General features: G+C 37.5%; 1 protein-coding gene across 1 annotated transcript in view; it reads left to right on the forward strand.

Moving 5' to 3' along the window:
* The window catches only part of GPATCH2 (G-patch domain containing 2), a 176448-nt gene extending 157849 nt beyond the window's left edge, over nt 1-18599 (forward strand). Inside the window, exons 9-10 of the mRNA XM_047076559.1 lie at nt 5987-6075; nt 18328-18599. Of these exons, the coding sequence (XP_046932515.1) occupies nt 5987-6075; nt 18328-18548 (310 nt within the window). The 3' untranslated portion in view covers nt 18549-18599. The remainder of the gene's footprint in view (nt 1-5986; nt 6076-18327) is intronic.
* The last annotated feature ends 865 nt before the right edge of the window (nt 18600-19464 follow it).

A 19464-nucleotide genomic window follows, 5' to 3' on the forward strand; every position in this document is an offset into this window, starting at 1 on the left:
AGTTACCAGGTTTTGATTTGTCCCCTCTCTTCACTGCAACCAAATACTGTTAATGGAAACAAATATACAGACATAGCTGATTGGTAATTTCCTTGCAGCGCCTTACCAAAAAATCTTAACATTATTCTTAAGAACTTAGGGTCTTTTCATGGAAAAGTGTATTATCATTCTTCAAAACACCACCACAAAAAACAAAAATCGCCAACTATCACCTTGAGTAGTAAGCCAAGTGTTCTGCTTTGCAAAACCAAATGACTCATTTAGACCAAAGCAACAAGGTTGCCTTTGAGACATTCATTGATTTCAAATTAAAAGGTAACCGCTATGTTTTACATTAAGAGTGACAACCAAATAACAGAGTAGACCTTACTTAGTGTTATTTGTAGCAACTTCATTGCACCTGTCTGAAGGAAAAGGGGGGCGGACAAGCCTAAATGGGGTAATCTTACTGATCAATAATCCAGATCTCTGAATGTGTTGTAACAGATAGTCAATTCCTGATAGAATTACTGAAATGCAACCAGCTTGTTTTCTTATGGTTCAGGTCTTCAGGTTCAATGTACTGACTTTATTAACTTTAACTTTATTCTCCTTGAATGTTTGTCTGTCTCTTCTCCTGTATGTAGCTCTGCTGAGGGTGGGGAAGAGGAGTTAAGTGAAAATTCCCATTTCTTCTGCAAAGATACCCAAAAGGGAATTTGGGCCCAGCAATGAGGAGAAATGTTTAAAAGAAGGAGTTGTTCCTGAGGTTTGTTTTCCACCACGTTTGTAAACAGGCCTTCCTAATAAGTTTTAATAGTGTAAAAAAAAAATGATAAAGGTTTAAAGGCAATACTGACATCGGAGAATGATTTTCAAGCAATTGGAAGACTCCTGTTACATGCATTAGTGCGAGAACAATGTAAATGGAGGCCAGCAATGGTAATAGTCACAGTGAGCAGCTACTATGTGTCAGACCCTCCAGTATTTCTTCTAATTGTTTCTAAAAATGTATTTCTTAAGAGAGACACTCCTGGCTAATTTTCTTTAGCTCAGTTTGAGCTTTAAATGTATCTAAAAGTAATGAAATCTGGCATAGTTGTTTTTTGTTTGTTCATTTGTTTTGTTTTTGGTTTTGTTTGCTTGTTTTTTTAATGCCAGAATCAGGACTTTTCATGGACCACCTGCCCATCCCTGCCCACCTCCTCTCTGAGATAGACTAACACAAAGAAGTTCCGTGGTGTTATTCTCAGTCATAACAGAAGGGAGACCTGGGAGGCAACATGTGTCTAGATTTTGCACACCCTCTCGTCAGTCTCAACTCTGGCCAACCCCGCTGCCTACCAGCATCCCAGGATTCTAATCTCTTATCAAATGACCTTTGATGACTCCACATCAGCTATAAAATTCAGACGCCTCCATGGGGGATATGTGGCATATATATGGCCCATGATCCAACCCCAGTGTTCTTTTTCCTTCATATTATGTAGTCCCTTCTTGAAACACTGCTCCCCAGACGTCCTGAGCTACTCCTAAATCCCTGACCCGAACAAACTGTATCATTTAAAATACTTTCAGCAACAGGTGTAGGAAACCTAACCAGCAATTACTTAAACTAAGGTTATTTATGTTTTGGGGGGTTTTGTTGTTGTTGTTTTTTTTTTGTTTTTGTTTTTGTTTTTGTTTTTGGTGTGGGGAGGGGGTGCTTTTTGGTTACTTTTTTTTTTTTTAATTTAAATTTTAGTTAACATACAGTGCAATATTGGTTTCAGGAGTAGAATTCACTGACTCCTCATTTACATACAACACCCAGTGCTCATCACAAGTGTCCTCTTTAGCACCCATCACCCATCTAGCCCCTCTCCCACCCACCTCCCTCCCATAAACCCTCAGTTTATTCTCTATCATTAAGAGCCTCTGGTGGTTTGCTTCCCTCCTCTCTTGCCCCGCCCCTTCCCATATGTTCATTTGTTTTGTTTCTTAAATTACAAGTATGAGTGAAATCATGTGGCATTTGTCTTTCTCTGACTGACTTATTTCACTTAGCATAATTCTGTTTTAACAAGAGGATCAGAAGTAGATGGTCCGTGGGCTGGTTTTCACAACTCGACAACAAAAGGGCTGTGCCTCAGAATGCAGATTCCCACTTTATTCCCATTTTCCAAATGGTACCTCCCCCTCCTTCTCAGCTATTCCTGATATCTGAGCCTGTCTGGTATATGCTCTGCAGAAGGTCAGTTTTACTGCAGTCTTTCGCTGGAGTTGGGGGGGGCGGGAAGGGGAGAGGGGCTGGGGGAGGTGCTCAGGAGGGATCAAAGATGTTAAAGGATAATTTTGGACAAAAAGATAAAATCGTGACTCTTTCACAAATTAAAAAGAGTGTGTGTTTGAGATATTATTTAACTCATGAGTGAACGAGGGAACCAGGCAGATCTTATAAGGGCTTCCAGGGAGAAGTCAGAGAAGCACAAATTTATAAAGAGTAAGGAATGGGGACATAAATGTGCAAATGGATGCAGAACTGGCTTTTCCACAGGAAGGAGGATTGTCCTTCCTCGGGACAATTCATTTGCATTTCTTTTTTTTTAAATTTTTTTTTTTTCTTCAACGTTTTTATTTTATTTTTGGGACAGAGAGAGACAGAGCATGAACGGGGGAGGGGCAGAGAGAGAGGGAGACACAGAATCGGAAACAGGCTCCAGGCTCTGAGCCATCAGCCCAGAGCCCGATGCGGGGCTCGAACTCACGGACCGCGAGATCGTGACCTGGCTGAAGTCGGACGCTTAACCGACTGCGCCACCCAGGCGCCCCTCATTTGCATTTCTATAGACAAGCATTATTTCCCATTGCTTGGGTACCTAGGACATAGAATTGTAAACTAGCTCCTGTAGAATCAGAACCTGATGCCAAGAAGACTATGCTCCAAAAGTATAGTTTTCCATTGAAGTACAAATATTTGCCTACAAAGGAAGAAAGGTATATGCAACACAACATGTTTAGAATTGTTCTAAGGACCAGGGCACCTGTGTGGCTCGGTTGGTTAAGTGTCTGACTCTGGATTTCGGCTCAGGCACAGTTTGTGAGACAGTCCTGCATCGCGCCCCCCCATGGGAGGTGGGTGCCCCTCCCCACCCTCAAAATAAATAAATAAACTTAAAAAAAGAAAGAATTGTCATTAGGACTAAATAATACAATCTCTAGTAATATTTAATAAAGTTGCAGACCCTGCCATTGCCACCAGTGTTCTTAATTATTTCATGTACTCATGACGTAGTCTCCTTATTCAGACTGTAAACTCCTCCAATAATAGGACCAGAACATTCCAGGACCTTTGTATCTGCCATCTCTTCTTTCCTACTCTCATTGTCACCACCTCTGGGCGCTTATGCTAAGTCGGTAGTAGATACTAATAAATGCTTGCTGAACAACTGAATTCATTAATTTTGTATCAAAAAGATGTGTCTTCTCTGATATTATTGTAGCCTTTAAAAATTTCTAATAGTTTTAAAAAATAGGTATGATCAGGGGCACCTGGGTGACTCAGTCGGTTAAGTGTCCAACTTCAGCTCAGGTCACGATCTCACGGCTCTCACGAGTTCGAGCCCTGTGCCGGGCTCCATGCCGACAACTCAGAGCGTGGAGCCTGCTTTGGATTCCGTGTCTCCCTCTCTCTCTGCCCCTCCCCTGCTCATGCTGCCTTTCTCTATCAAAAATATATATTTAAAAAAATTTTTAAATAGATAGGATAAAAACAATTCGCTTTTCTTGGCATTGGGGCCAAGACCACACCTCAAAATCCAACAAAAATGTTACCATTTTGCATGTCGATAAACATTTTGACATATGTGTATGTGTGTGTGTGTATTTCTGCAAAGTTAGTCACTACCTGAACTAATTTCTTTTAAATATTTTAATAATTGTAAATATTTACGGGTGTCTCAGTGGCTTAGTCAGTTAAACATCTGACTCTTGATTTCAGCTCAGGTCAGGTGATGATCTCACGGTTCATGAGATCGGGTCTGGCGTTGGGCTCTGTGCTGACAGCGCAGAGCCTGCTTGGGATTTTCTCTCTCTCTCCCTCTCTCTCTCTCTCTACCCCCTCTGCTCCCCCCCCCAAATAAGTAAATCAACATTTTAAAAAATAATTGTAAATATTTAATGGAGAAACAGTATGCACTTAATACAAAAGGAAGAGAAAATAAGACAAGTGCCTATTTGCTATTACCTATACTGATAGATTTTCACAGTGTATTTATTTGACTGTGGATCAACCAGATCATTATTATACTTTACTTTGTGCAATATGGCTAGAACCTATATGCAAAGTAATTAAACTCCCCAGTTCCAATTTTTCACTATATTTAAATGCCGGAGTGTATGTCTATAAATATATATCTTGGTTTTTACCTGAATTAATTTTTCCCTTTTAAAATTTTCTCTAGTAATCTGGGTGTTTTCAAATTGGGTGTGTAGGGGAGAAAATAATTTTCCTTTGTCATTCAAGATTCTTCTACCTGGACTAAGAATCAAATTGACATGAGACAAATTAACAGGAGAAAATCAACTTAAATTTTGTACGTTCAGGGAACCCACACAGACATGAGATTCCAAAAACAGTCCAGCGAGAGGAGTATATATGTCATCCTAAACTAAGGAGAAGGGGGATAGGAATCTGGGACTTAAATGAGAAGAAATATAATGCACAAGAAGATGAAAAAGAACAAATGTTGGAAGAACAAATGTTTGCTGGGCCATTCAGAAACAATGGGACATAGAGAGGACTTTGATACAACAGGCCTTGTTAGGTTCCTCCCTTTCTGTCATACTTAGTTCATATTATAATGTAGTTATCAATGGTGATGGGTCTCTTCCTAAAGCAACTCCTCTACCTAAATTCTTTTAGTCAGTTATGGTGGGGGAGAGGGTAATAAAGTTTCTTCCTCAGTCTTTTGGGCCTTGATTGTTTTCAGCCTGATACAATCTGCATGCCAAAGTGCCCCATTTGGGGGCTGCCTGCCCTTGGCCCCTCCCTACAGGTGCTGTAAAACTTCAGGATACTACCAGATATCTCTATGAATTCCTAGAAGAACACGTGCTACAATTAACATACATCATTTATTTTGCTTCATGATCCCCAGACATGATCCCAACCCCACATCAGGGATTATGATCCGGGAAATGAACAGCATCCCTCTCTAGCTTCAAATGTTCAAAGACTTTTCAGTCTTTTCCAACTTTGTATTATTTTTTCTTGACTTCTAATTGGGCCATTTCTAATTTTTCCAAAACTTACTAATTTAGGAGTCCATGATTAGGCAGAATAATCGAGTTCTAACTAGTTTCAAGAATAACAGAAGTTCTACTTCTCAGTCGTTATGGATCATGTGTTTACAAATATAAGCCAATACCCTGTTAGCCTGTTTAGTAGCAGTAGACCAGCATTAATGCATTCAAATTATATTTCCTCACCTAGCTAATAAACAATTAGCCAAGAATTCTGATCATACGAATTATAAGAGAAAACATCACTATTTCCTTCTATCTGTTTAAAATGTTTTAAGAGAAGTCACTGCCACATAATATCCTAAAAGAAATTGATCATACTTTTCCTGTAATAAACGTTGCTCTGACAGTAAAGCATTAGTAACCAATTGATAACCTAGCAACAATATTGTGATCTCTTTAGATAATTAATCTTAGCTATTTTCCTGTCAGAAGCAACAGTGCTTGATTTTATGTTGAGCTAGAAAGATTGCCAGTTTTGAAAATTAAAAAGCATTCCTTTTATATTATTCATTCCAGTAACAATTTATGATGGCGCATTTAGCTGCTGAATGCTTGTCAACAAATGTAATTATGTTTCGATATAAACAAGATTGGTGGTTTTACTATGCTGTTCCATCTTTGTTGAGAATGTTTTGATTTAGGTTCAGATTACCCAAGCTGTGTATTTATGTGTCATTTTTTTCCTCCTTTGTTAATAGTTTTTTCTGATAATTACTTGTAGGCAAACAAGCATGCATTTGGGATCCCTATGCACTGGAGATATCAAGCGGAGAAGAAAAGCTGCACCCTTGCCTGGACCTACCACAGCAGGTAAAGCAAGAAGGGGTTGGGGCAGAACACAAATATAAAGTTCATAAGCCATCAAGAGGAAAATACAGATAATTCTAAATCACTTGCACTGAGAAAAAAGCACAGTTACAAGCAACTATTAAATCGCTTGCCTTTGGTGTCAGGATGTACTGTGTGCTCCTTGCCCAGATTTTTCAGGCAGCCAGTCAACAAAATATTTGCCACACACCTGCCCAAACGCAAGACTTTGTGTGAGGTGTTAAGGGATACAAAATCTTCAAAGGCTGTGTCCGGAAATTTATAGACTGGTTGGGAAGACAAGGGATAAATAGATGAAAAGACAAATAACCCCAGAAGAGATTAATAGGAAGCAATTCAAAAGTGTAAGGAGCAGCCTCAAAACACAAGGCCCCATATCATGGAAGACGGAAAGCTATAGCTATGATTGCGTCCGTCTGGTTTCTAGCCCCAGCTCTGCAGCAATCCTTGGTTTGTCTTTCCTTATTTAAACAGAGATACCTGTCTGACTCCGTCGGTAGGGCCTGAGACGCTTGATCTCAGGGTCCTGAGTTCAAGCCCCACATTGGGCATTGAGTTTACTCAAAAAAAAAAAAAAAATCTGCATTAGAATAAAATGTCCGTCATCATTTCCACCTCAAAGGACACATCCTTTGAATAGCATGCCATTCTAAAGAGTGTGGAATAGGGAAAAACACAAGTGCTGAGCAGAGGGAAGTCACTAGGCCCGAGAAGCTTTCCTAAAAGACTCAAGCTTGGTGGTGAAGGATAGGAATAACACTAGTATGTATAACAAAATCTCATGCAAGAACAATGGTAAGGAAGGTAGAGATTAAAAACCAATGAGAGGAGGAAGCCAACGGGACATTAAAGTGTTGGACCCCCCCCCCCCCATCGGAATAAACTACAATTAACCATCCTAGATTTGTGACGCGGCAAACTGAGTCTAAGAAATGTTTTCAGTGTAGTTACTTGGTCAGTTACAAAGAATAATAGCTTTGGCCTGTTGCCTGGGATCTTTAACCCATTCAGATCTATAAACTTTCTCTTCATTTGGGAAACCTTGTATAGGAAAAGTTCTTTTTCCCATTCTGAACTGTACAATACGAAAATAAGATTCATGTCAACCAGGAGAATAAACTGTGAGAAGGGGGAGAAAAATCTTGACATGGTGATGTCAAAGAAATAAAGGACGGGAAGCTTTAATTTTTTATTTAGGGCACCTGTCCTATGGTTGAGGACTAAAAAAATTGAATGCCTTACAATTGAAGCACTTATGATGTAGTTGTTCCCTCTATATGAAGGGTGACATTATGAAATTAGGCATGTGGTTATGAGTGGATATAATATTGATCTTCATCTTGTAGTTGTATTGAGTTTTCAGAATTTGGAAGTAAGAAGCACCTATGTGTGGCATGTGTTCATATTTATGTAGAATAATGTTTACCACTTGTTGGGTACCTAGTAGGTAACAGAAACTTTATTATTTTCTTTTATCTTTGTAATAATTCTGTGAGCTTGGTGGTGTTATTATCACTTTACACCATAAAATTTAAGATACACAGCAGTGTTCGGTTTTTTCTTTGTTACTGGAGAAGACGTAATGACTGAATGGCCAAGCGAGGTTTCAAGCCTACATCCACCTTCAGGACTTCTAAATCCCTACTCTTTCCATGACAACATACTATAGCCTTTGTGTAAGAATACATTTGTAAAGACTGTTCCATTGCATAGGTTTATTTGAGCCTGCTATTGTGTCTTAAGTTTCACGGAAGACTTATCTCAGTATCGCTATGTAGAGTTACAGAACCTTCGTGAGAATACGTCTGATATCTCTCTTTATGCAGGAACATATAGCCACTTTTAGATCAAATACATGTCTTAAGTTCTTCAATTCAAATCTTTCATAAGGCAGGTGTAGGATTCTTTAATAGCCCCATTCCAGTTGAATGGTCCCTGAATTCTCTTATCTTTCAATGATTAGACATTAGTGGCAGAAATAGTACAAGAACAATCTTAGGAGTATGACTAAGGCACCTTTGTGCCAGCAATAAGGAAGAGAGAATACGAGGGTCAGGTTCTAACACTCTGAACATATGTGAAGTGAGAAGGAAAAGGCATAATGGTTGAGGAGAGGATAATATAATTATTCCTACAAGGTGATTTCGATGTTACATCTCAATAGCATCAGAGGAAATCATTTATATGGAGTATGGGTATAAACATTAAACTTTAGCCTAAAACATTCATAAGCTTGTACCAGCATATTCCAGATGTTATATTTAAAAACTGTTGTGATTCTCTTAAGATTCAGGATTTTGATTATATTACTAGATTTTTTTTTTGCTTGAAGAATAAAATTCATAGAAATTTAATGCATTTTTGTAATTACTCACAGTAGTTGAGTAAGAGAATTATGTTACTCATTTCCAATGCATTTCTTAAATCCATGCATAACTGTTCCTCTCAAAGAGGAAGAGAATGAGGTTATTTAAAAGTCCTCAGTTTTAAAAAGAATATCTTCTAATACTAATGAATCAACTCGAAGGTGAAGATTATTATCCAAATTCAAGTAAGAAATGCTTTTGCATAAATACACTTTGATAATGAGGTTATGAATCCTAGATCATCTTGTCTCTGAAAATTATAATTTTCAAATTCTGGAGTATATTCAGTCTCCTGATAGTCAGTTATATTTGCAAGTTTTCAAAGTAGAGTTAGCACGTAGAACTATTTTAAAGTGAATATTCTTGCCATTTTATGGGCCCTTGCAAACATACCAAATAATGCATTGAACGGAAGTATATTTTCACAGTTTTCTTCTGCCTTTAGTCAGTGTTCAGTCCAAGCTGGAAAAATGCAAGTAAAGATAACTGCCTCTCTTTCGAAATAGGGGATAAGAGTTAAAAGGCAGACAGCTCAAATATTGTTTAATGATCCCCTCTGGTTTGTATGTGAAATATTATGCGGTCAAACAGCAGCTTCAGAAAACATGTACCAAAACATTGTCAGAAAACTATAATTTGGCACTTTAACTTTATAATCCTGAACAGGGTTCATATGACAATTTAAGACTCTAAAAATAAACAGTTATATGTTTTATACATAATAAATAATATACTTTTAAAAGTCCCCTATGAAATTAATAACCCCAAATCTGATCATCTTTACCTGCTATTGTGTTGAAAATTTTATTCGCCCTGTTTTAGCAATGGCACTGAAGCATAATTTCATTCGCTTTATAAGGCTATAGACTAGCCAGCAGTGTTATCGGGTGAACATTTATTAATTGTGACAGGAACACCAAATTTATTTCAGTGCTTTAGCTTATTTACTGCTCTTTCACCTTTGTATTTTGTATCGACAAAGTAAAATGAATATTGATAAGGTTAGATATTGATTTTTAAATGTATGGCTTGTTCTCTGCCTCATTCAAAGTCACATACCAAAAGATAGTGGATGTCTCAGTAGCAAAGGATGTAGATTTACTATTATAAAATTGAGAACTGTTGAAGCAAGAAGGTTTGCCAGCAGAATGCATTTTATAGTTTGAAAAATGTCATCTGTAAAGGTGAAGAAAAGCAGTGAACAAAATAGGAAGAATATTATTAACACATTTTTAAAAGGCAGTCAGCAATGTTGGTTATGGTCTGTGTTTTTGGTAGAAGTCATAGCTTATTGAGGATTTGATAGTAAGATTTAAGTGTGCTTTCTGAAATATTGTGGCTAGCGCATTTTTTTAAATGCTTTGTTCTCTATACGTTACTAAATTCATTGCTATCCACAATTAGCATTTGCTATTACTGTTTTGCTTTTTTTGTTGTTATTATTTTGCTTTCTATTGAACAAATATCATAAGGAAAATAGTCATCATAAGGAGTCAACCTTTTTTCTATACATTTTAAATTATGTAATGAGATGCCTATTGAAGTTTTTTTTCTTTTAATGTTTATTCATTTTTGAGACAGAGAGAGACAGAGTGTGAATGGGGAAGGGGCAGAGAGAAAGGGAAACAGAATCTGAAGCAGGCTCCAGGCTCTGAGCTGTCAGCACAGAGCCCAACATGGGGCTCGAACTCACGAACCGTGAGATCATGACCTGAGCTGAAGTTGGACGCCCAACCAACTGAGCCCCCCGGGTGCCCCGCATATTGAAGTTTAATATCTTGGTATAGATATTACTCCAGGGTAACTGTCTTCTGGGACATGCAACTTCTTGGCAAGAGGTTGTATTACAGCTTGTTGTGACTTGTCGACTTTTTCCTCAGCATCCTACTGATACTTCAATAACAAAATAATCTCTGTGAATACTTAAGGCAATAAAGGCGAGTTGTAAATCCTAATAATGGGTGAAGATTTTTAGAAAGTGTGCTTTTAATTAAAAGTCACACTGATCGGGGCGCCTGGGTGGCGCAGTCAGTTAAGCGTCCGACTTCAGCCAGGTCACGATCTCGCGGTCCGTGAGTTCGAGCCCCGCGTCGGGCTCTGGGCTGATGGCTCAGAGCCTGGAGCCTGTTTCCGATTCTGTGTCTCCCTCTCTCTCTGCCCCTCCCCCGTTCATGCTCTGTCTCTCTCTGTCCCAAAAATAAATAAACGTTGAAAAAAAAAAAAAATTTAAAAGTCACACTGATCATAGTCAAGAAATGGTTGGTATAACCAAGCCCACTTCTAAAGTGCTATATCTCTTCAATTGTCCAAATTTACTTTATCAATAATTCTATTTTTATTTTCTTTTACCGCTGGATCTATATGACCACTATAGTTTATCTTACCTCTTCCAGGATTTTAAAACAGGCAGACTTTGGGGGAAGATCAATGGTATTAAATTTGAAAACGGACTATATCTGAACCTATAGCAAAAGCCTAGGAAACATATCACCGTCATCTTCTTGATACACGCATCACCAAACTACCTTTCAGTTTGCTGTTTTAGGAGAGCCTTAAATGGCTCCCCATTTCATATCAGGAACACTTAAGGAAAGGGTAAGCATCCAAATTAGACAGAAAACCGTTGTGTTCCTGACAATATAAAAGACTAAATAATGAGAAAAGACTAAAACTACAGAATATCTGGACATGCTAAACAAAATGTAAAGCCATCTTTTTAGATGTATAGTTGAGACTGAAGGAAAGTAAATGGTCAAGACCAGAAATGATCCTAAGCACCTCCCATGCCCACGCCCAGTTTAGACTGTCCCAATCTAGGACCACTGAGGTATATTAGTGAGTGCCCCTGTGGGAAGGGAGATAAGATGGGGAGTTGGGTGTAAGTAAAGATCCTATCAAGCCAGAACCTCTGGAAAGCTCTATCCTCAGAAAAGGGCAGACTGGAAACAAAACTCTGTCTATAGGCACAGGAAAATAAAGGATCTCATTTCCACCTGGGCTTCAAGTAGAGGATTCTGAAGATTTGTAACCAAGAATTTATCCTCACATGAATTTCTATTGTAAAATTACACCAAGCCAAAAACCTAACAAAAAACTGGTGTTTGAAGCAAATGCAAAGCCACTCTCGTGGTACATGCCTTAAACTCTAAATGATTCTTTTTATTTTACAAATGAAAACCTACTGAAAGTGATCTTATGAGCCAAAAATTAAAAAAAAAAAAAGTTGTAAACAGATATAAAGAGCAATTTTGAAGAGACTACCTAAAAGAACTGAGGTAAAAATATGGAAGGTAGAATGGCTGGAAGACTTGGAGGAGAATCAAGTTCACATACATACATCTAATAGAACTTCCAGAAGAGATAGAAAGAATAGGGAGGTGCATTATTCCAGGGGCATATTGACTGAATTCAATGAAACAACTGAAGGAAAATGTGAATCGTCATATTCAAACTGTACACAATCTTTATCAGAAAATAGTAAATGTAAATTTAGTCATACCTAGACGCATTGTAATAAAACTTAAGAACACCAAAGAGAAAGAAAAGAACTTAGTAGCCAGGGATAAAAGATGTAACCTACGTAGGAATGACATCACATTGGTAGCAAACTTAAAAACATGAGTACAGTCTAGAACATAAGAGATAAGATTTTCAAAGTATAGAGACAAAATAATTATCAACATAGATTTTTTATATCCAGTTAAACTATTTCCCAAGAGTGAGGATGAAATAAAGACAATTCCAGGTAAAGACCAATTATTACTAAACTTAGCACTTCATGTAGAAGAAAATAGGATGCATAAAAAGAGAATCAAAGTCAAGAAGGAACTGTGAGCAAAGAGATTGTTAAACATGTCCATAAAGCTAAAATATTGAATATATAAAAGTTAATAATGATGTTGAAGTGCCCATGAAGATGGTTAATTTGGATGTATAAAAGTAAGATAGAAATAAACTCTGGACAACAATATGGAAGTGTGAAAAAATAATAAGTATGCATGTTGACACTTAAAGGTAATAACCAAAAGAATAAAAATATAATTTTCAAGCTAGTGTAAACAAGCAATAGACACCATAAAGGAGGAAACAAAAATGTAGAGATGCCAGAAAGGAAGAAACAAAAATATAGAGAAGTCCACAAAAATATAGAGAAACGTGAGGCAAATAGCATTAAATAATACGGGAAAAATAGATCCAGATATACCAGTAATCACAATAAATGTAAATGGAGTAAATGCATCAGTTAAATTCAGGGATTATTATCATAGATCAAAAAACAAAACCCTGTAAATGCTGTTTATGGTAAGTACAACTAAAACTTAAGTTATAATTTAAATATCTGTAATAGAAAGCCAGAAAGGCTGTATTTATAGCAAGCAAAATGAATCTTTAAGTATTTCAAGAGAGTTGAAGCACTCTTTTCAGACAGACTTGCTATGCTAGGTTAGACTAGAAATTTTTCAGGAGTTTGAAATTTGTGAATAGAGTAAAATCTTAGTCATTTGAGAGAATGTGGCAGAAGAAATGACATAATAGAAAATATTAGTGGTATAGTATTTTAAATTAGATGTTCAGTCAGTGAGTCAGTAACATTTGGACTCAAATGAGAGTTCACATTTTAACTGGGACTTTCTAGCTAGTTGACTTTGGGCAGGTGTGTTACCTCTTCAAACCTCAGTGTCATCTGCAAAATGAAACCAATAATACCTTAGATTGGCCAGGAAGGTCAAAAGAAATAGTGTATATGGAAGTATTTGTAACTGCAGAGCTACAGACTTCGTTATATATTGTTATCCACCTATGCCAGTATATTTTTGCTGTATATTGCCCATAAGCAAATTGAGAGAAGATATTATTGCAATTCACCTATAACCCATTTTTTTTAGTTATTTGAAGCATCATCATCACTAAAACTATTTACTTGCCATTAATTTTCAGGAAAGGATGTAGGCTTTCGGAGTAAACTTAACCAAAGTTTGAATCGGAGCTTACTCACTGCATAGTCATGGTTAAGTGACATCGTGTCTCCAAGGCCATTTATCATTCCTTCTTAGCACAGTTGTTATGAGGAACGGAGATGAATATCATATGCCTAACAAGTAAACCACGTGCATGGTACATAATAGGGAGACCATGGTCCGGATTATATTATTGAAAATTAACATCCCTGTGTGCCTTCACAACCAATACAATTTTAAGATATTTTTTTTTAGTTTTTTGAAAAGACTATTCTTTGATACATAATGATTCCATAAGAAATATATTTCCGTATAATAAAAATATTTATTAATAAAAACACTTCTCCAAACATGTCAATATAGATTACGTCTTTCATTTTTTTACAAAGTTTTCATCACTTAAGAAAAAAAGGGAAATTAGTTCTACATTAAATTTTTATTATTATTTTAAAAGCATGTGCCTTGTATTTTAGGCATTAAAGATTCAAACTGATTTGATTTAACAAAATTCACATGAGAAATGTCTACAATTTTGCAGATAAAATGCAGAATGGTCTGAATCAGGCTTTTCTATATTCAGAATGAAATAATTAAAACACCTGACAATGAGTAGTAACACCTACCATTTTCTCACAACTCAAACTGTGCTAAATGCTGTTTCTTTTCTTAATAGTAATCAAACAACCCATGTCCTTAAAAATTAGTTATTGAGAACAGAGGACTGCATTATAACTCACGATTTTAATAACCACAAATAATAATGATGATAATAATAATAATAATAGTCTTGGCCCCAAGCTGGCTAGAAAAGTAATAGGGAAAAGAGGATGGTAAGAAAGAGTGAATGCGAACCACATATGCCTTCTGAATACAGGGGAGGGTCTGAAGTGGGGTGCATGGGCTGTTATGTAGGAACCCTGCAGTATGTATGACCTCCCCTTCCATTGGCTGTTTATCCAACATCAATACAACACTTGAGAAGCCAAATTACTAAACAAGCTGCCAATTAGGCTTGCAGTCAGCTGGACAGATTAGCAGCTAAGAGAGGCCGATACAAGATTTTCATCTCTTGAGCCAATTACGCAAGTGAATTGCCATCCACAATACTCTCTGGAAGATTCGAGGGGAAAGGAGCGACTAGGCTGTCATAAGAAATCCCGAGTAAAGGGGGCTGGGAACGGGAGCATGTGGGAGAGTTAGCAGGCTTCATGTTGCTAAAATTGCCCAAACAGGAGGAGAGCCTTCCAGGAAAGGACTTAAAAGATTTAGCACTGCCAGGAGCAAAAGGAAAGGAAATTAAGGTTGTAGGATGCTGTGCGGAGACAGAGTTGTTCCGCTCCCAAGTCTTAATCTCATAAAAAGGATGAGAGACCAACAGTAGATCTCACTCCAGAATCATTGTCCATGAAAAATGAAGTAACTGTTACCTTTTCTTTAAGGTTGTATAGAAAAGCTTTTTTTTTGTTCGTTTTTCAGGAATCTGTTTCTATGTGGAAAGATTTAGCGTTTGAGAAATTAAATATTCTTTCTTTTTATTGTTTTACTTCAAAGTATAATATAATGCTTTGTTTGATTTTCATGAAGAAGAGAGATGAAATCACCTAAAATACAGAGAAGGAGTGGGTTCTTTTCCATCTGTATAAAAAACAAGCATGGGGAGAATTCGCGTGGTCACTCCTGGGAAATACCAAATACCAACATTTGAAATTAGGACACTCAGTCAATTACCATTTGATGTTCACTTTAGATCTGAGAATTGACCACAATTTAGCAATTTTTGAAGAGGTGTATTAAATTGGCCTCATATTTTTTCTTAAATACGAAACAGATTTTAAACCTGAACTTTTGCAAGCTCTTGCATCCAAGGTAGGATTAAACAGACGTTCAGCCAGAGCACCAGTAGACCTGTGACCTGATTGGAGCTTAGAGATGGAGTTAAACTAATTTGTGGCAATCACTGAAAAATCAGGGGTGTGGGACAGAACGCTAGTTCACTGTTCATCCTGACGTACCTGTTCGGCGGCTGTTCAGAAAATATTAGATATCTCGGATGTCTGTCTTGGTTGCCACCATAATCCTAATTTCAAAATAAAAACCTAATTGCTTTTTTTATTGTTTTATTAGGGAAAAGTTTTGACAAACGGCTTTTGTTTGGTGTGTGTGTGTGTGTGTTAACTAAGAGGTCCATTTTTTACGTTTTATATATGCGTGTGTGCGTGTATGTGTGTGTGCATATGTGCACAGAGAGTTATATATATATATATATATATATATATATATATATAATTGCCCTAGTCTAGCAGTAAATAATGTTAATTATGAATTTTTCTTTGACAACAGTCATTGCCATTTAAGCTGCTTGGTTTTTCATTACACATTAAGGTACTTGTTTCAGTGAGCTGAGACCCAATTTGACAAATCCAAAACTGACTCATTATTGGAGTAACCTAGTTTTTCCTTACTCCCTGTAATTAATTTAGCAAATGGCAATAATGTATTCTATTCTCAGTCCTAAAATGTACTGAAGATTGAGACTACCACAATGTCCAATAAAGGGCTTTGAAAATCAATTGATTATAGTAAATGAGTGTCGGTTATTAAAACTTATTTCTAGCTCTTTGCACTTCCATTCTTGTAGAAGTCAGAATCAGGAGGAACAACCCACTTGCTCTTCCCCGAGAAGGCCAGATATGAAGTACCACGTGAAACAAACTGTTGGTTCAACCCTGGGATTTCTTTCATTATGATTTTTTTTTTTTACTGTGAAATATATATGCCAAAGAATACACAGAAATGCATAGGTACAGTTTAAAGAACAATAATGCACTGGCCATTTCTGTTACCAACATCCAGGCGAAGAAATAGAACACTACACTTTCCAGTCCCATAGTAACTTTTGTTGTTATTACTGGTGCTGGAGGATCCTTCTGTGCCTTGTATTACCATTTTAAACGTAGTCTTAGGACAGAGAGTCCCAACCTTCTTGGGGAGTGGGGATGGAGTAGAAGGTACCCTCATAACCCCCAAGTCAGGGAGGAAAAAGTGATGATGGTGGAAAAGGTGCAGAGGGGAATGTGGGTCGATGCCAAAGACATCTGATTCAGAAGCCTTCGAGAGTAGTGAGTGATCTTGTCAACAGCTGCCCATTTCAACCTTCAAACTGTCCAGGAAGAGAGCTCACATTTCCGACCAGAAATATGCCGGACCCAGGGCTTACCTGGTATATACACCAGAGACATACTCAGATCTTTGAAAAGTGAGACTTTATCCATGGAGGACTAAGGAGGGAAGGGCGAGCTAGCACTGCATCCCTGCAAGTTTGTGGCCCAGAGTTCTACCACAGACTTCTCGGAAAGCTCTGACAGAGGAGATTGGGCTAAACATGTTCTCACTAAAATAAAGACTGTTTTAAGATGCCCTCAACCCCTTTCCCACACAATCTCCAGTATTTGCTTGCCACTTCCTTCTTCTGCAAGGGGCATATCGTAAGAAATGCTTTGTATTTGAGAGTCCTGATTACTTTTAACAGGTTATCTCTAGATTTGCTATAGTCCCCTTTCATATGCCACAATCTCACAGCTGCTGATACAGGATAAGCAGAAATGGGCCACTCTCAGGGTGCCAGCCTGCACTTTACAGCTGGGGCACACAGAGCAAGGCCAAGTCTTCCGTCAAAGGAGGGAGCCCAGGTTCTTGTGCTTCCTTGACTTTTACACTTGTTCATTTCACAATCCCTCGAATTTAGAGATTTGGTACTTCTGCAATTTCCCCTAGAATCAGATGTACGGTTCATATGCTCAACTATTTCCATAAGAGCCTACAAGAAAATTTAAGTTAAAGGTCAATCTTTGGGGGGAGTCTGGGTAGCTCTGTCAGTTGAGGATCCAACTCGATTTCGAGTCAGGTCATGATCTCAGTCTCTGTGCTATCAAAATAAATAAATAAATAAATAAAAACTTTGTTTAAAAAAAAAAGTCAATCTTGGAAAATGTCATCAAATAGATAATGCTTAAGATGGGTGCATCTCTCAATTGTCTTTGCTAAGAACATTGGGGAAATAACAGCTATTTCTAAATCTCATGGTAAGCACTGCCCAACCTTATTTTCCAAAATAAGGAATGAGGGTAGGTAGGAGATCAGGGATGGAGGGAAAAGGGAAGGATTACTTTATATACAGTGCTATACATGACAGTAATATTCTTTTTTCTCTATTCTTCCCTTCTTGCCTCCTTCTATAGTGATCAAAACATAGAAATGGAAGAAGGGGGAAGAAAGGAATTAAAAGGTGCATATGTTACAGTCCAAATAATAAATAACAAGATGATTAGAACAATGTCAACAATTTCTATGAATTAGGGATGTCATCAGTTGTGCTTTTTATTTGGTTTGGTTTTAGTTTTGGTTTTATGGAATGTCAAGGCCCCGAGGAAGTATAAGGTATTAGATCGTAAGTTGGTGATCTTCAGAATTATCGTTGACACTAACACAGCAATGAAATTAAATCTCTTTGTATTTTATCATTTACTGAGAATACTTTGCCTGCACGATCTCATCTGACCCTGGCAACTTGCTGTGAGGTAGGCAGTGGACGTTGTTATACCTACTTTACAGAAGAGAAAACAAAAACCCCAAGAAGTTAAATAACTTAATCAACTACTAAGTAGTATAGCTGAAACTCCAAACAAGATCTTTCTTCCATGGATCCCTCTACCACTACAAGCTCCTTCTCCCAAGATGAATAAACAACGACCCTCTCACCCCTTCCCCACCCCCACCCCCAGTACCTTGTTGAAAGAAAAACTTATGAAAATATGATTTTCTTAGCTTGAGAGGAGATCTTCACCTGTGTCTGTACTAATGTGTTTTGGGGGGGGTGTTGTTTTTTTTTTTTTGTCATTTTATAATTTCAGGATTTGTAGGAGAAAATGCCCAGCCAATCCTAGAAAGCAACATTGGAAATCGAATGCTCCAGAATATGGGCTGGACACCTGGGTCAGGCCTTGGACGAGACGGCAAGGGGATCGCGGAGCCAATCCAAGCCATGCAGAGGCCAAAAGGATTAGGTCTTGGATTTCCTCTACCAAAAAGCACCCCTGCACCTGCCACTCCCAATTCAGGAAAATCCGCCTGAGAAGAAAAACAAAGAAGAAATGTTTTGCAATTTTTATTTAATATATATATATATAGGTACATATATATATGTACACATATATGTGTACGTACATATATACATATGTACGTACACATATATGTGTGTGTGTGTGTATGTATATATGTGTATGTACATATTTATATATGTGTGTGTGTGTATATATACATACGTATATATATATATATTCCATTGTATGTATGTATATATGTGTGTGTGTATATATATATATATATATTCCATTGCCCTAAAATTACAACATAGCTTCCGTTTTCGAAGCAGAAATTGACCTTGCCTCAAACTCCTCACTCTAGCGTCCTGCGAATGGTCCTGCCACAGTGATAGAAATGGGGTTCCCTCACAGTTACTGGTGCTAAAGTGAAAACCTTTACCTTTAAAATTTTTTTCAGCAACTTCCAGTTATTTCTAGGTGTAAATAACAGCTTGTTGCCCCTATTTATTTTGATCTCATAGGTCAGTCATTTCTAGCTGGATTCAGTCATTGTGTGTGCAATGCCCAGGCAAACATGAGACACCCACGTGTTTCTCAAATGGGATAGGCCAGAAAGGATGTTGCTTCCTATCACACCCAGAACTCAAAGACCGATCATCACGTCAATGAAGTCCTAAGCAAATCTTTGTTTGAAAGGCTTGCCAATTTCACATTCCTTGAATCTGGCTTTTTCGTGAGGATTCTGTAATGGGGTGGTACCCATTCATCTATCCTTGGACAGGGTAGTATCAGGTTCACAGTTGACAAACAGTGATTAATGTTTCCCTCTGACATTGTTGACCAAAACAAACCTCATCATTGTTATCACCGGAGTGCCCTCAACATGACTTGCGGATTTTACCAATTTTACCTCATTTAGAACATCAAATAATTATTGAAAGAAAA

The sequence above is a fragment of the Lynx rufus genome, unplaced genomic scaffold (genome assembly GCF_022079265.1).
Source record: "Lynx rufus isolate CCGP_SWC_20201006 ecotype Redwood Valley unplaced genomic scaffold, mLynRuf1.p SCAF_15, whole genome shotgun sequence".
NCBI classification, from domain to species: Eukaryota; Metazoa; Chordata; class Mammalia; order Carnivora; family Felidae; genus Lynx; species Lynx rufus.